This window comes from Vespula vulgaris, chromosome 8 (assembly GCF_905475345.1).
Source record: "Vespula vulgaris chromosome 8, iyVesVulg1.1, whole genome shotgun sequence".
In the NCBI taxonomy this organism is placed as follows: domain Eukaryota; kingdom Metazoa; phylum Arthropoda; class Insecta; order Hymenoptera; family Vespidae; genus Vespula; species Vespula vulgaris.
Window position 1 is genome coordinate 1733589 of NC_066593.1, and position 16185 is coordinate 1749773.

The 16185-nt window shown below is 36.3% G+C and overlaps 1 protein-coding gene and 1 long non-coding RNA gene across 11 annotated transcripts in view; one reads left to right on the top strand and one right to left on the bottom strand.

Annotated features, from left to right (window-relative positions):
* LOC127065454 (disco-interacting protein 2) overlaps positions 1–16185 on the top strand; it is a 39682-nt gene that overhangs the window by 16221 nt on the left and 7276 nt on the right. For 2 of the 10 annotated variants that reach the window (XM_050997796.1, XM_050997802.1), the window contains 14 exons: positions 1340–1411; positions 3904–4155; positions 6633–6770; positions 9289–9483; positions 10007–10499; positions 10800–11136; positions 11240–12053; positions 12148–12578; positions 12668–12899; positions 14204–14334; positions 14409–14795; positions 14877–15212; positions 15305–15601; positions 15746–16185. The exon at positions 15746–16185 is cut by the window's right edge and continues 114 nt beyond it. In XM_050997796.1, coding sequence (XP_050853753.1) covers positions 1340–1411; positions 3904–4155; positions 6633–6770; positions 9289–9483; positions 10007–10499; positions 10800–11136; positions 11240–12053; positions 12148–12578; positions 12668–12899; positions 14204–14334; positions 14409–14795; positions 14877–15212; positions 15305–15601; positions 15746–16185 — 4555 coding nt within the window. The remainder of the gene's footprint in view (positions 1–1339; positions 1412–3903; positions 4156–6632; positions 6771–9288; positions 9484–10006; positions 10500–10799; positions 11137–11239; positions 12054–12147; positions 12579–12667; positions 12900–14203; positions 14335–14408; positions 14796–14876; positions 15213–15304; positions 15602–15745) is intronic. The other 8 variants (XM_050997800.1, XM_050997803.1, XM_050997801.1 and 5 more) reach the window with 6 other exon arrangements.
* On the bottom strand, positions 4535–6677 carry LOC127065513 (uncharacterized). The gene is made up of 3 exons (XR_007782058.1): positions 6562–6677; positions 5703–6232; positions 4535–5603 (listed from the first exon to the last, which is right to left on the bottom strand). It is a non-coding gene; the product is annotated as an uncharacterized LOC127065513 (long non-coding RNA).

A 16185-nucleotide genomic window follows, 5' to 3' on the forward strand; every position in this document is an offset into this window, starting at 1 on the left:
CTAGATAAAGAAGTAGTAAGAAGATTATACTTGGACGAAAGCACGTTAATCGTTGAAAGATTTGCATTCATTGGTGAAGCGTTTGAGAAGAAAAGAGAGAGAGAGAGAGACAGAAAGAGAAAGAGAGAGAGAGAGAGAAAATTCGATTCGTTAATCTCTCGCTATGGTGTGGCCCAGTTTTATTCCTTCTTGCGGCACTTGGAAAAATCGTGTCTCGGCCGTTACTACCCGATCGATTCGTGGTATTTTCTCGAGTTACCAGGCGTGACGTGTGTGAAGCATACCACGGACCCGTTTTGCATCGTAGTAATATGTTAAAAGTCCACGTGGATGAATATAATGGATATCTACGAGATATCTAGGTACTCCATGCTGATCAACTAAATTATAATATACGAGGATCACGTACACAAGCAAAGAATCAATTTTATATTTTCGTTTCTTTTTCTGTATCTACGTATCTATCTATATCGATATCTGTATATCTCTCTATCTTTATCTCTCTCTCTCTCTCTCTCTCTTTCTCAACGAGATGAAAATATTCATGGATCGAAGCTTTCCAGAACCTCAGGGTTGACTCTCTCTTTCTCTCTCTCTCTCTCTTTCTCGTTCCCATTAAAATTTCACTTAATTATTCCCTCGAGCGTCTCTTTTTAACTTCAGGATAAAGCTTTAAGTTTGATCGTTCAATGCAGGTACCCATATATGTCGGACCCTCTGTCTTTATTGTTCCCTCTCTCTTTCCTTTTCCCTGTATTCAACGCTAGTGTCGTTGCTACGACCTCGTTTAACCGAACACGATATAGGTATGCGCATACATGCATGCATAGATATCTCCATGTGGAACCAGCCTAGTCCTCGTCGACTCTCTCTCTCTCTTTCTTTCTCTCTCTTTCTCTCTCTCTCTTCTTTTTCTCTTTCTGCTCTCCCTTTTAATGGGGCCCGCAAATCGTGCCCGCAATTTTCGCCTCTTAAAGCAAACGCTATGCGTTCGAATGAGATTCGTCCTTGAAACTCTTTTGAAGAAAAGAAATGACACACATACGTGACAAGTTCGTAATACCAACGAACGAATCCTTCAAGAATAAGAATAATATCCGATTAATTTGGATATTCAATTTAGCCTGTTAAATATCTAATATAGATACAAAGTCGTTTGGTTTAGGTATATAATTAATTTAAATCAGGCAAAAACATAAAATCTATTCATTTTTCTCTCATCTTCTTCTTCTTCTTCTTCTTATTCTTATACCCCCTATTTTTTATGTATATATAAATAGATAATTCTTGTTTTTATTTTCTTTTTCGTTTTTTTTTTTCTTTTTTTCTTTTTTTACAGGAGACATAACGCAAAAGGGCTATGAAAAGAAACGGACTCGTCTACTACAGCAATATGCTTCTAAACAACTCGGTAAGTTATATTTTCAATCTTTTATTGCTTCATTAATATTCATCATTATCATAAGCTTATCAGAATTTATAACATGTAATAAGGTAAACACGAAACGGACCGGAAAGTTGAATCTTGTATAAATGATTTATAGTCGATATTCGAAATCGTCAATGATTTTATTTATGTATATTTTATATATATATATATTAATCAGTTTCTTTATTTTCTTTCATTTATCTCGTTATATATATATTTTTTTAATTGTGTTTTTTTTTTTTTAATTTCTTTTTTATTTCTTTTTTATTGTCATTTTTACATCTTATTTATTTATTTAATCTTTTCTTTAATTTTTGTCTTTCTTTTCTCTCTTTTCTTTTTTATTTTTTATTTATTTATTTATTTTATTTTTATTTATTTTTATTTATTTATTTATTTATTTCTTTTTTTGAATCTTTAAAGAGGATGCCTTCCGTAACGTCCTCGATTGCGCTTAATTACGGTAACGCTTTCAATTTCTTTTCCGTGTCGGAGCAGCATCGTTTCTACCTTCCTGTCCTCCAACGTGTTGTATACCAACCATGCGATGATCATACACGGGATTGCGCCATCCATACGCAACGAGTTTCGTCGCGAGCAATATTAATCGCGTTCCGATTCTCAAGAGACATGCAGAACTCAACACGAGACACGTAGTTGTTGTACTCACTTACTTAGTTGGTACGCGCGCGATACGCGCGTGCACACAATGCAATGATAGATGCAATCTTCGTTAGTTCTGATGAGAAAAGAAAAAAAAAAAAGAAAAGAAAAGAAAAGGAAAGGAATGGAAAGGAAGACAAAACGAAACGAAACGAAACAATAACAAAAAAAAAAAAAAGGAAGGAAAATGAGCGTAAGAAGGGAAGCATGATCTTTCAAATGCGTTTGTGGATTTTCTTTCTTTCTTTCTTTTTTTTTTTTTTCTATCTTTACATCTCGTAACTCCTTTACTTAAGACTTATGCAACTGACGATGAATCTTATTTATCACGATTGTTCGAACACGAATGCTAACTCGAAACAATCGACTATGAACTCTCGCTATCCTTGGGATTATTTCTTTGAAAAAAAGCAAACGTATCTGTAATGTTAATGCGTGGATGAAAAATGAAAAATGAAAAAAAAAAAGACAACAAAGTAAGAAGAAAAAAGAAATAGAAATAATGTAATAAAATTGAAAAGAGAAAAAGAAAGAAAAATAGAAAATAAACAAAATAAAGGAAAATGTTTTCATAGGGAATTATCATAGATCATTACTCATACAAACAACGGATCGTTAGTTATTCATAGTTAGACTTGCGATCGTTCAACTACGAAGCTACAATACTAGCAAGCAATCGGTCGCAGCGGCGTGCAGAGTTTAACTGTACCTGCACGCGGAAGTGTCGCTTCCGCGTTATCCACTCGTTATACGCGACGTGCATCTGCCGTTGTCTCTAATGCAAGTCGAACTTGCAATGATTTTCTATTATATCTATTATAGACTTCGAACGAACTTTCGTCTTCGTTTTGTATTTACGTTGATCGTGAAAAAGCAAATTCTTTCTTTTCTTTTTTTTTCTTTCTTTTTTTTTTTTACAGTAGCTCAATAATAAATATTTATATATATGCATATACATAGGATTTATTAAGATAGATCAGAGAAGTTAAATGTTAAATTCGAAACGATTTAAACGTAAGTAATAATTATAGGGAAGCGGCTCGTTGAAATTGAATTCGTTCGATAAACGTTTATCAAAACATTTGGATCTCAATTTTCGTTGTAAATTCGTCGTTTATATTAAATTGTCTAAACTATCGTAAACTCGTTCGTAAGCACCTTACTTCTCTAGAAAGCTATCAGAAGAACTCCCCGTTCTCTTATTTATCGATTTACGGGAATCGAAGAAAACACTTAAGGGGAGAATCCATTCAATAGAACTAATAATGCTGTCGTGCAATGCGTTAAAAGACGTCAGGCGCGTTCGACGTTCGTTTTATAAAACTCGAAGACGCCATTAAATCGAACCGTTATCCTAATAACAATCGCATAGTTAAACGTGGATAGTAACATCTTACGTATATCTATCGTGTATAATCAAACGGAAACGAACAGACTTGATTTTTATTACGACAACATGAAAAACGAATTAATGAAGATTAGAAAATATCTTTGAAAACGACGCTCGATCGAACAATAAAAAAATCGATTTAGCTTCCTCGAGAGAATTGGAACGTGTAGGGAATACGAAATTGAAAACAACAACAAATATATAATTAAAAAAAAACAAAAAATAATAATAATAATAATAATTAAAAAAAAAGAGTGAGAGAGAGAGGGAGAGAGAGAAGGGAGAGAAAAGAATTGGAAAAATATTTAGAAAAAAAAAAAGAAAGAAAGAAAAGAAAAGAAAAAATAGAGAGAAAAGAAAAGAAAAATGAGCAGAGCTCGATGGTGTAGAATTTTGAGTAGAATTCGCGTCTGACTCGTAGGGGCTGGAAATGGCGGCATTGCTGGCAGTGGCGACATTGGTAGTGGTGGAGGAGGTGGAGGGAGTATCGGTGGTGGTGGAGGACTCGAAAGGACAAGTTATGGAAGCAGCGGTGGTGGTGTTGGTGTTGGTGGTGGTGTTGGTGTTGGTGTTGGTGTTGGTGGTGGCGGTGGCGGTGGCGGCGGACGACCACAGCCACGTGCACGACGCACGCAACGTCGTGTCACGCACAACGAGAAACGCTATCATTCAGGTAGCGTCACGCATCTCACGATTTTACGGCTCTTTTTTTTTTCTTTTTCTTAATCCTCGTCTTTTTCTTCTTTTTCTTTCTTTCTTTTCTCTTCTTCTTTTTCTTTCTCTTTCTCTTTTTCTTTTTTTACTTACTCCATTTTTCTTTTCTTTTCTTTTTTGTTTCTTTTTTCTTTCTTTTTTTTTTTTATTTTTTTTATTTCATCCTTTTTTAACCCACTAGACTGTTGCCTGTCCTTTCCTATATTTTTGTACACGTTCTCTCCGCTCCCAACATTTTTCCCCATTTTATTATTTCAAGGTGAAATATCGGCGGCACATGCAACATTCGATACGTCGAGTATGACTCGACACGTTCGAATCGATGAATATTGTTATTATTTTTCTTTTTTTTTTTTTTTTATTCTTTTCTTTTTTATCTTTCTTATTTTGTTCCTCCAGTCTTAATTGCAAGAGAAGTTATTTCTCTCTTCCTCCCCCCCCCCATCTCTCTCTCTCTCTCTCTCTTTCTCTTTATGATCGTTTCGAAAAGAAATCAATATCGTTTGAAATTTCTTGTTCTTGGAAAGAGAAGAAAGAAAGAAAAAAAAAAGGAGAAAGAAAGAGAGAAAGAGAAAACGTCGGGACGAGTTTGGCGTATCTCTCGAGAAACGTCAAATTCTCGAGACACCTATTTTTCTCGATTCTGGAAAGATACGAATGATTCGTAGTTCGAACGGATTCTTTCTCTATTTTTTTCTCTTTCTCTCTCTCTCTTTTTTTTTCTTTCTTTTTTTTTTTGGAACCGCCCGGAGAAAAGTGTAGAACGAAAAAGCAGCGTGAAACGAGAAAGAAAGAAAGAAAGAAAGAAAGCAAGCAAGCAAGCAAGCAAGCCAGCAAGCAAGCAGCAGCAGCAGTTGAATGGCTGTCAGGCCGGCGGGTACTCAACGAATAATTGCAGTGCCGTTGTCCTCGCCTTAATTAAGCATAGGATCTCCCCCACCGTGCTTTCTCATGCTTTCGCCGCCATGAGTACTTATGCCCCGACGAATTTTTGCACGATCTTGTGTCTCCTTTCCGTGCATTATATTATTACTACCACTAGAAATCTCTTGCTAGAATACGATTAGATCATTCGTTCATGTGTCATTCGTTCCATTGTCTATTTGGCATCACTAACAATACGAATTGTGAGCATTACGTAGTAACCATATGATATGTTATTCTTCGGATAATGCATCTCTCGTTCTCTTCTCATTCTATTTCCTATATACAACATACATATACGTATACGTATGTTATGTATGTATATATATATATATATATTTGTATATGCATATATATATATTTATCTAGTTATCATTTAAGTATATTTAACTACGTAATTATCATTCGTACGTAAATCATTTTTTATAATTATCATCATCATCATCATCATCTTTATCATTATCATCGTCATTGCTTGCCTGCCTGTAAAGAAAAAAAAATAATAAAAATAGAAGAAGAAACCATTGTAAATGTACTGGTGGTTCGACTTGGTGATAATGATGCCTTTGCACCTTTAGATACCTTTGTAATTTGACTTAGTCAGGCGGTAGCCGAGACCGGTTGTTCCACCTTCGGGTGACTCAAGATCGTACAGGCCATCCGTCGGCATTCTTGCGACGTAACCGAGTGCGACCGTCGTGAAATCTCTGCGATCGACGTTGCTCAAAACGATCCCCTTTCCTCGCATTAACGCGAGGCTCCATCGACTATGTCAACGGACGATCAAAGATCAAAGATCGAGCGTGACTTTTTTTTTTTTTCCTCTCTTCGTCTTGTACTTATCCGACCATCTTTTTATCTATCTATCTATTTATCTGTCAATATATCTGTCTTCTTTTTTTATTTATTTATTTATTTTTATATTGTGTGAATTATCTTTATTCTCTAATTTGTCAATTTTTATTTATTTACTTATTTTTTCTCTCTTTTATTTTAATAATCACGTAGATACACATAAACAATGTCTCGAAGTCAGATCGAATTCTACTTGATGAACTTTAAATCGTCAACCTTCTCCTCTCATTCGACTTCTCTTCTACGCCACTGTCGAGCTAAAGAAAATCGATGATAAAAGTGTAATCGTTATCGCAGTTTCCAAAGGTGGAACGACCGGTAGTGGATGGCGCAATTAGATGTCATTCTTTGTAACTCTAAAAACGATTTGCTTTGCGTGTTGTTTATTTATAATTGTTTATAAAAAAAAATCATTGTCATTATATTGCATATTATTATTAGATCGAACTATCGAGTATAATCTTCTATATAATCTCCAAAGCTACACGAGTGCAAAGAGTGACATATGTATGTAAAAAAATTAGAAAAAAAGATTAAAGAAAAAAGAAAACAATCCGAAATAAGAAAATTAGATACATAGAAATACCTCGGCAATCCTGATAGAACTCCTTTCTCTCTTTTGTCTATGTGCCGTTGTTGTTGTTGTGTTGCATGCAGGAGGTCGGCTAGTACCTGGTGGGATCGCCAGTCCTCCGGGATCTGGCGGCTCAACCGGAAACACCGGGAACTCAAACTCGGCTGCTGCGAGACGCGGTAATCGCAGACTTACGCGCAATGAGAGCCGCTATCATTCCGGTGAGTAACTTATCTATCGAGTGCTGCTAATTTCGAGTAAGTGGGACGACGACGGTAGTATTAAAAAAAACAAAAAAAAATAATAATAATAATAATAATAATAATAATATATATAAATAAAAAAGAAAGAATTAACTTTCAAGGTCTTGTTCTTAATCTACAAACGTTCGATTAAACGATACAAGAAGAAATAGTTTCTAGAAAAAAAAAAAAGAAAAAGATTAATTTCCAAGTTTTATTTCTAATCTATAAATGTGGATAAGATAAATACAAATGATACATACAATAGGTGATACATAAGGTATAAACGAATCGTAAGAGATAATAGTTATATATTTCGTGATTGCAATATCGGATATAGGTTCATCGAACGACTTATCGAAAACTATTATTATCTATTTTATTCGTTCTTCTTCTTCTTCTTCTTCTTCTTCTTCTTCTTCTTCTTCTTCTTCTTCTTCTTCTTCTTCTTCTTCTTTTTCTTCTTCTTCCTCTTCGAATTGATTGCTTGAATATTTTATGTACGAGATTGCACGTACGAAAATAGAGAAGGCACGTTCGACGTCAAAGACACTTAGCCTCTTTACAAGAGAATTTTACACGTCATTGATGAAGATCTAATTTTATCAAATATTATATAATATATTATTAAACGCATAGAAAATTTATTTAACAAACTGATGAATGATTAAATATTCAATTAATTATTCACGGGTCAACATTAACGCACCAATCGATTCAAACGGGAAACGTTCGCCGTTTGAAAACACTTTGCCATTTACGCGAAAAGATTTTTTTCTATCGTATCTCGCATTATAAATTAATCAAATAAAACAATCAAATACAATAAATTCAAAAGAGATAACAGAGAGACGCGTTCGACATCGTGCAAACTTTTATCTTTAGAAGAACGTTTTAGAACTAGAGAATTAATTTTATCGAATAAAATATATTACAAAAAGAAAATTAAAAAAAAAAAGAAAAAGAAAAATAATAGTAACAAAAACCACAACAATAATTATTATTATTAACAATTCAAACACTTTTATTTACTCTTTGAAATTCGACCGTCGAAATTGACCAATGAAGATATAAATAAAGACATTATTCGTCAATCCACTACGTACTTGATAAATTAAAGGAGTAAATGAATGGACAAAAAAAAATTAAATAAGAAAATAGAAAAAATGAAAAAAAGAAAAAAAGAAAGAGAAAGGAGGTTTTGGTATATTTCCACGAGGTGTAGTCCCTCTACACATATCTACATCCTACACATACATACATACATACATACATACATACATACATACATACATACATACATACATACATACATACATACATACATATATATATATATAAAAGTAATCCTGCACCTGGTGCACCGTTAGCAAACGAAATGGACGATCGTAGCTAGTAGAAGATAAGTCGGTATCCGTCCATGGAAAGCGTCCGGCATGGAGATACGCGCACGTGTACTCGCGCATACTCGATGAATCCTTACAAACTAACATACCGTATGAATTCTATAAGAGTTTCTTGTGTGCGCGCGTATACGCGTAAGTGCACTTCGTAACGAACCACGTACCGATGTTGCATGATGTTGTAATAACGAATAGACCGGCATGCTTTACCCGGAAATACGGCTACTTTCTGCCCGTACATTTTATTATTGCATTTTGATAATACCTAAGTATAATACGTTCTCCTTTTTTTGTATCTTTTTTAATTATTTATTTTTTTTTTTTGGTTCTTTTAATTCCTTTAATTCTTTTCTTTTTTTCTTTTTTTTTTTTTGGTTTTGTTCGTTTGGTTTTTTTTTATTTTTATTATTTTTTTTTTTTATTATTATTGTCTGACTACATGTACTGTATAACGATGTCAAATTTCGTTTTTGCCGACAAACTTGAGTTTAGCCTGATTGGACTTTATATTATACGCGGGAATTTAATTTGTATAATATTGTGTGTATTGTTTATTTATAATTAAAATTAACATATATATATATACATATATATGTGTGTGTATATATATGTATATATATATATATATGTATTTTATGAAAAGCTGCTAATTATTAGGTCAGTATTCGATACGTAATAAAAATGACACAAATCTTAACGCAATCCCTGACGCGATCCTAAATTATTTATATCGATCATTTACTTTACGAGATACTCGTCATTAATTATTAAAAATACTGATCAAATAAATAGAAGTGCATAAAAAAAATATATATATACATTATATATATATATATATATGTGTAATATATAACGCTTTGCCAACCATATTTCAAATAGTCTGCTTAAATGTTTGTTCGTCAATTTCTATTATATAGTAAAATAATTATCAGTAAAAAAAGAAAAAAAGAAAGAAAGAGTAAAAAGTCTCAAGAATGATTGGCAATGCGTACTGTTTAATTATTTTGAGATCGTTAATAGATATATTCCATTCTAATTTATAAAATCATCGATTGATCGATTTCTTCTATGTTGATCCTACTGGAAATGTTCAGAGGTACGTCAGGAGGCGGTACAACAAGCCCTGGCAGCTATGCAAGGTCGGCCGAAACCTTCCTTGCCAATGCCATCGAAGAGAACTTCCGTCATGGCTAGAAGTCCTGAACGAGAACGTCGCGATAGCGGAGAATCTAGTAGCGATGAGGATAGTGTCGTAACGGAAGAGAGTCCTGGTGCTGGTGGTCCAACTGGTATAATTTGATAATTTTGTTTTCTTTAATTTCTATTCCTTTTTTTATATATATATGTGTGTGTGTGTGTGTGTGTGTGTGTGTGTACATATTTTTTTATCTTTTTTTTTCTCATTTCTTCTCATAATTCTTTTTTAACAATTTCAAAATTTACACTTCACTAAGAAAAAAGAAAGAAAGAAATACTCTGCCTCAAGAGATTAGACGTACGGGTATCGATCTTTTGTTTCTGTTTTAATTCGTCTACGTTGAAAATAGAGTTTGAACAAACGAACATGAATTGACATTGTCGTCAAGATTGATATCAATCTTCCAACCTCGTAAATTGAAGTATCTTCGTTTGATGATTGATATATTTATTTTGCAATGTTTCTCTCTCTCTTTTTTTTTTTCTTTCTTCTTGTAACATTTAGATTGATATCAAATCTTCTTCTTCTTCTTCTTCTTCTGGATTTGATTCTACGAAGTAAAATGAATATTAAAAGTACGTAAGATGTTACGAATGAAAAATGTTAAAAATTAGGTACTGGCTTATCAGACACTAGCAGTACCGGATCGGCACGTGATACACCACCACCACCAAGACCACCGGCAAGGAGGCCACCTGGTGCCGACATTACTGACATCGCCGAATATACGCCTCATGCTTACTGTAACATACAACCACCGGACGTAACACACACGGGCAGTACGCCAACGGCACAACAGTCGACGAGACGGCCTGGTGCCGATCGTGTCAATCGTTACCACGTAGTCGAGGATCAGAATAATACTGGAACAACTGGCCGTTGGAAAGTATCAGCAAAAATTCAACAGTTATTGAATACGTTAAAACGGCCAAAGAGACGACCACTTCCAGAATTTTACGAAGACGACGATATAGAGCTCGAGATAGCCGCCAATCCAAAAGATCCGAATGCACCAAAACCGGAAGGTGGTTCGATGACGTCTGCGATCGGTGAGCCACTGTCCGTGCCGTCAGGCCTGCCTAGATCGCTCGAAGCCGCTATTCAAAGGTAATAAATATGTCTGCTTTTATAAGTGTCATCGTGGAAAAGATTTTGTCGTTTGGGACTTTCCTTATTGGAATATTTATCAAAGTTGGGAAGATGAATCATATCCGTCTTGTAAGCAAATATATTATGAAGAGTCTATGGAGAGAGTCATCAGTTTTATTAACGATCCAAATTATTTTTGTTTTGTTTTATATCTAAATATAATCACGGCTAATGATGATGATGATGATGATGATGATGATGATGATGATGATGATGGTGATAATGATGACGATGACGATAAAATATTATTTTTTCAAGGTATGGCTCAGCAAGTTACAAAGCACCCGTCGCAACCGTTCTAGATCCTAACGGCAAACTCTGCATCACATTGACATATGGAAAACTTTTAAGTCGTTCCCACAAAATAGCCTATACACTTTTAAACAAGGCTCTAAGTCGTGGCGGTGATTGTTGTCTCAAGCCTGGAGATAGAATCGCTTTGGTATATCCGAACAACGATCCGATAAGTTTCATGTGTGCATTTTACGGTTGCCTTCAAGCTGGTATCGTGCCTGTACCCATCGAGGTACCATTGACACGTCGAGACGCAGGTTCCCAACAGATTGGTTTTCTTCTTGGTAGTTGTGAGATACAGGTAAATCAAATATAGGAAAATATGTGATCTAGTTTTTTCAATAGATTTTATACGTCAAATTAAATTAAACGATATAATAACTTCGATCGATTTGAATTATCAGGTGGCCCTAACCAGCGAGGCTTGTCTCAAAGGTTTACCAAAGACAGCGGCTGGCGAAGTTGTAGCTTTCAAGGGTTGGCCAAAATTACATTGGTTCGTTACAGAACATTTAGGTAAAACTCCAAAAGATTGGTTACCACCTCCACGTCTAACCGACGATACACCAGCGTACATCGAGTATACAACGGTGAAGGATGGATCGGTGATGGGTGTGACAGTGACAAGATCAGCGATGCTTGCTCATTGTCGTGCTCTGACTCAAGCATGCGGTTATACCGAAGGAGAAAATGCCGTTTGCGTGTTAGATTTTAAACGCGAAGTTGGCCTCTGGCATAGCACTCTCACTAGCGTATTAAATGGGATGCACGTTATATTTATACCTTATGCCTTGATGAAGGTCAATCCAGCCAGTTGGATGCAAATGATAACGAAACATCGAGCTAGCGTGGCTGTTGTTAAATCACGAGATCTTCATTGGGGTTTATTAGCGACCAAAGATCACAAGGATATATCGTTATCTTCATTGAGGTTGCTACTAGTCGCTGACGGTGCTAATCCTTGGTCCCTTTCCTCTTGTGATCAATTTCTTTCGGTGTTCCAATCGAAGGGTTTGAGACCAGACGCTGTATGTCCTTGCGCATCCTCTAGCGAAGCTCTTACCGTTTCCGTCAGAAGACCTGGTCGAGCAGGAGTAAATGCTACAGGACGTGGCGTCCTTTCTATGTCGGGATTAAGCTACGGTGTTGTTAGGGTAGATCAAGAAAATTCGTTGACTTCTCTGACGTTACAAGATTGTGGTCAAGTTATGCCAGGAAGTAAGTTCTTCTATTCCTATCAAATTATATTTATCGACTATGTTTAATACTCTCTCTCTCTCTCTTTTTTTGTTTTTTTTTTGTTTTTACACAGGTATCGTAGTGGTAGTTAAGATGGAAGGAAAGCCATACATTTGTAAAACCGATGAGGTTGGTGAAATATGCGTGCATAGTGCTGCAACTGGTAGCCAATATTGGGGACTACAAGGATTAACAAACAATACTTTCAAAGTATCACCTTTACAAGCGGATAGTACTCCATTAGGCGACGTGGAATATACACGATCGGGTTTGTTAGGATTTCTCGGCCCTGGTGGTTTGGTATTCGTTTGTGGATCTCGCGATGGTCTTATGACTGTGACAGGAAGGAAACATAATGCGGACGACATAATAGCCACCGTATTAGCGGTGGAACCAATGAAATTCATTTATCGTGGTAGAATCGCTGTCTTCAGCGTAAGAGTTTTGAGAGACGAAAGGATATGTGTCGTTGCTGAGCAACGGCCTGATTGTAGCGAGGAAGAGGTAAAAATATTATCATTTGTTAATAAATTATATTGATTCCGATAAATCGTCATATCTTGATTTGATTTGATCTGATTTGATTTGTCCAGAGTTTTCAATGGATGTCACGTGTTTTGCAAGCGGTCGATTCAATTCACGCAGTTGGAATTTATTGTCTTGCATTAGTTCCACCTAATTATCTACCAAAAACACCACTTGGGGGTATTCACCTGTCCGAAACTAAAAGACGTTTTCTAGAAGGTGCACTACATCCAGCTAATGTCCTGCTCTGCCCCCACACTTGTGTTACCAACTTACCAAAACCGCGTGAAGTGCATTCGGGTAAGTGGTTATCGGATAACGCAGTAACGCCATTATATTTAACAATGCAGGCGTTCAAACGCACGAGCGGCTGTACCTAAAGAGTAGCGGATATACTAATGAAAACATAGGTATTACATAGGCAAGTCTCAATGTCTCATAATTTTTTTCTCGTCTTTGTTTCTTTTTTCTTCTCTTTTTTTTTTAATTTTTTTTTTATTTCGTCTATTTTTTTTTTTTTCTTTTAATCATTTTTCTTCTATCCTTTTCTCTATCACAATGACGCATGCAGTGATTCGAAAAAACATATGGACACATGTAAACTCCTTTTTTGCACAAAGTCGTCGTAAGTATCACGTTATATATATATAAAAAGAAAAAGAAAAAGAAAAAGTTACATTCTCTATTGTTCTTTTGAATCATTTCGCATACATGTTATATACGAGTGAATAATGAGAGAGAATGAGCGTTAGAATTTGTTAAGTTTATTACATAATATATAAACGATCACAAATCAAATCCCTCTTTCTTATCTTTTAATTGGCACCACAATTGGGCTGTTGTGCTTTCATGAATAATTTCAAGCGTTTTTGGCACAGATTTTTTGCTACGTAACATTCATTTGCTGTATATTATGTATTTCTCTCCTTTTTTTTTCTTTTTTTTAATTTATTTTTTCTTTTCTTCTCTCTCTCTCTCTCTCTCTCTCTCTCTCTCTCTCTCTCTCTCTCTCTCTCTCTATCCATCTATCCATCTATCCACTTATCTTCTTTTTATTTATTTCTGATTATCTGCGCTTCGCATGTTATTCTAGTTTGTTGCCCTTCTTTCTTTTGGCTGAGTTCCGAATATCCTGTAGCATTGTCCAGAACCTATAGTACAAATACGTATAGCGATGCGAAAAACAAAGTAAGATAAAGGGAAACAAGAAATAAGAAATGCAAGAGCAAGAGAGAAAGTATTTCGATCGTTCAATGTTGATTTTATAAATATCTGCTTGTTGTACGACGAACGAAATGACACGACATTTAACATATATATATCTACGCATGTTAACATACGCATACACATGAGAAAATTTTCACATCGCTATTTTAACTTACTATATTGGTTGATAAGCAAACAGTTATAACTACGTTCCTGCTGCCCATGGAATGCTCCAACCACGAAAAATAGAGAGCGTGTACTCTAGGTGCTCAACAGCAACGAATCTTTGATCCTAGCTTTGATTTTCCGGCCTCAGTCAGGGGAGAGTGTGTGAGCTACTCATTACCGGGTTGAGTGTTTGTGTTGGTTTACTAACGGAATGGTGCGGGGGCGTGTAGCGGGGGATTCTGTTGCAGACGTTGGTCCGGCGAGCGTAATGGTTGGCAACATCGTTCAAGGAAATAGACTGGCCTCTGCTCAAGGACGTGACATGGGTGTTTTAGACGAGGATAGCGATAACGCTAAGAAGGTTCGTTACTTCGTATTAATCAAAAACCTCGTTGAACATGTCAAACCTAATAATGAAGTATCTTGATATTCCAGTACCAATTCATCTCGGAGATTTTACGTTGGCGCGCTGTCAGTACGTCCGATCACGTCATCTTTACATCCCTCAATGCCAAAGGAGCAGTCGCAACTTCGCTATCGTGTTCTCAATTACACAAGAAAGCAGAACGCATCGGGAATCTTCTTTTGGATCGTGGAAGAATCAACACCGGGGATCACGTCGCATTGATATTTCCACCAGGAACAGATTTGATATGTGCTTTTTATGGTTGTCTTTATGTCGGTGCTGTCCCTGTTACGATCAGGCCTCCACATCCTCAAAATCTACAAACAACTTTACCAACCGTACGCATGATCGTCGATGTCAGTAAATCGGTACTGGTACTGACCAATCAAAACATTATGAAACTTCTAAAGACGAAAGTAAGCACGGCATTGGTAAAGTTAGCTATTAGTTTATAGAAACCTCTAGACCTCGTTATATTACGTTCCTTCTCTAATTAGGAAGCTAATAATGTTATCGAAGTGAAAAGTTGGCCAACGATTCTTGATATGGATGACATGCCAAAGAAGAAGCTTCCCGTTATGTATCGAGCTCCTACAGCGGAAATGTTGGCTTACTTGGATTTTAGCGTCTCCACTACGGGCATGTTGGCTGGCATTAAAATGTCTCACGCAGCAGTAACGTCGTTGTGCCGTGCTATGAAACTTGCATGCGAATTGTATCCTTCGAGACATATTGCTCTATGTTTAGATCCTTACTCCGGTCTTGGATTTGCTCTTTGGTGTTTAAGCAGTATATACAGCGGACATCATTCCATTTTAATACCACCCTCCGAGGTAAATATCTCTATATACCATCCGTTCAAACGATCCTCGTAATTTGTTTAGATAATTATCCCTCGTTTGAAATACGATATCGTTTTAATAAGGTGGAAGCAAATCCAGCTCTTTGGTTGTCAGCTGTTAGCCAGTCTAGAGTAAGGGATACATTTTGCTCTTACGGGGTTATGGAGTTGTGCACAAAAGGCTTGGGTTCCTCGGTTCATGCTCTCAAAGCACGTGGCGTTAGTTTAGCCTGCGTAAGAACCTGCGTCGTAGTCGCGGAGGAGAGACCACGAATAGCTTTGACTACGAGCTTCAGTAAATTATTCTCCGCTCTTGGATTAAGTCCACGTGCGGTCTCAACGTCATTCGGATGTAGAGTTAATACTGCCATTTGTCTTCAGGTAAGCTCTTTTGTAATCCTTGAATTCTACAATTGAAAAAAGAAAAAAGAAAAACAGAAAAAAGAGAGAGAAAACGTCTAACATCGATATGAAAATTGATACTTATCGAGTAATATGAATTTTTGTTTGGAAAAAAAAATAAAGGGAGCGTCTAGTCCAGAACCATCAACGGTATACGTGGACCTACGAGCATTACGTAACGACCGTGTTTCCCTCGTCGAAAGAGGCAGTCCACATTCTCTCTGTCTAATGGAATCCGGAAAATTGTTACCTGGTGTCAAAGTTATCATAGCCAATCCAGAAACGAAAGGGCAATGCGGCGATTCTCATCTAGGAGAAATATGGGTTCAATCGGCTCACAATGCCAGCGGTTATTTCACGATTTATGGGGACGAAACTGATTATGCCGATCATTTCAATGCACGCCTTGTAACAGGAAATACCAATGAGGTTTATGCCAGGACCGGTTATCTCGGTTTTCTTCGACGGACTGAAAGCGTTCAACAGTCTGTTATTAGTGATGTTCCCGGTGATACCTCTGCATCCGAAGCTGATCTTGTTCCCGGTGACGCCGAATTACATGA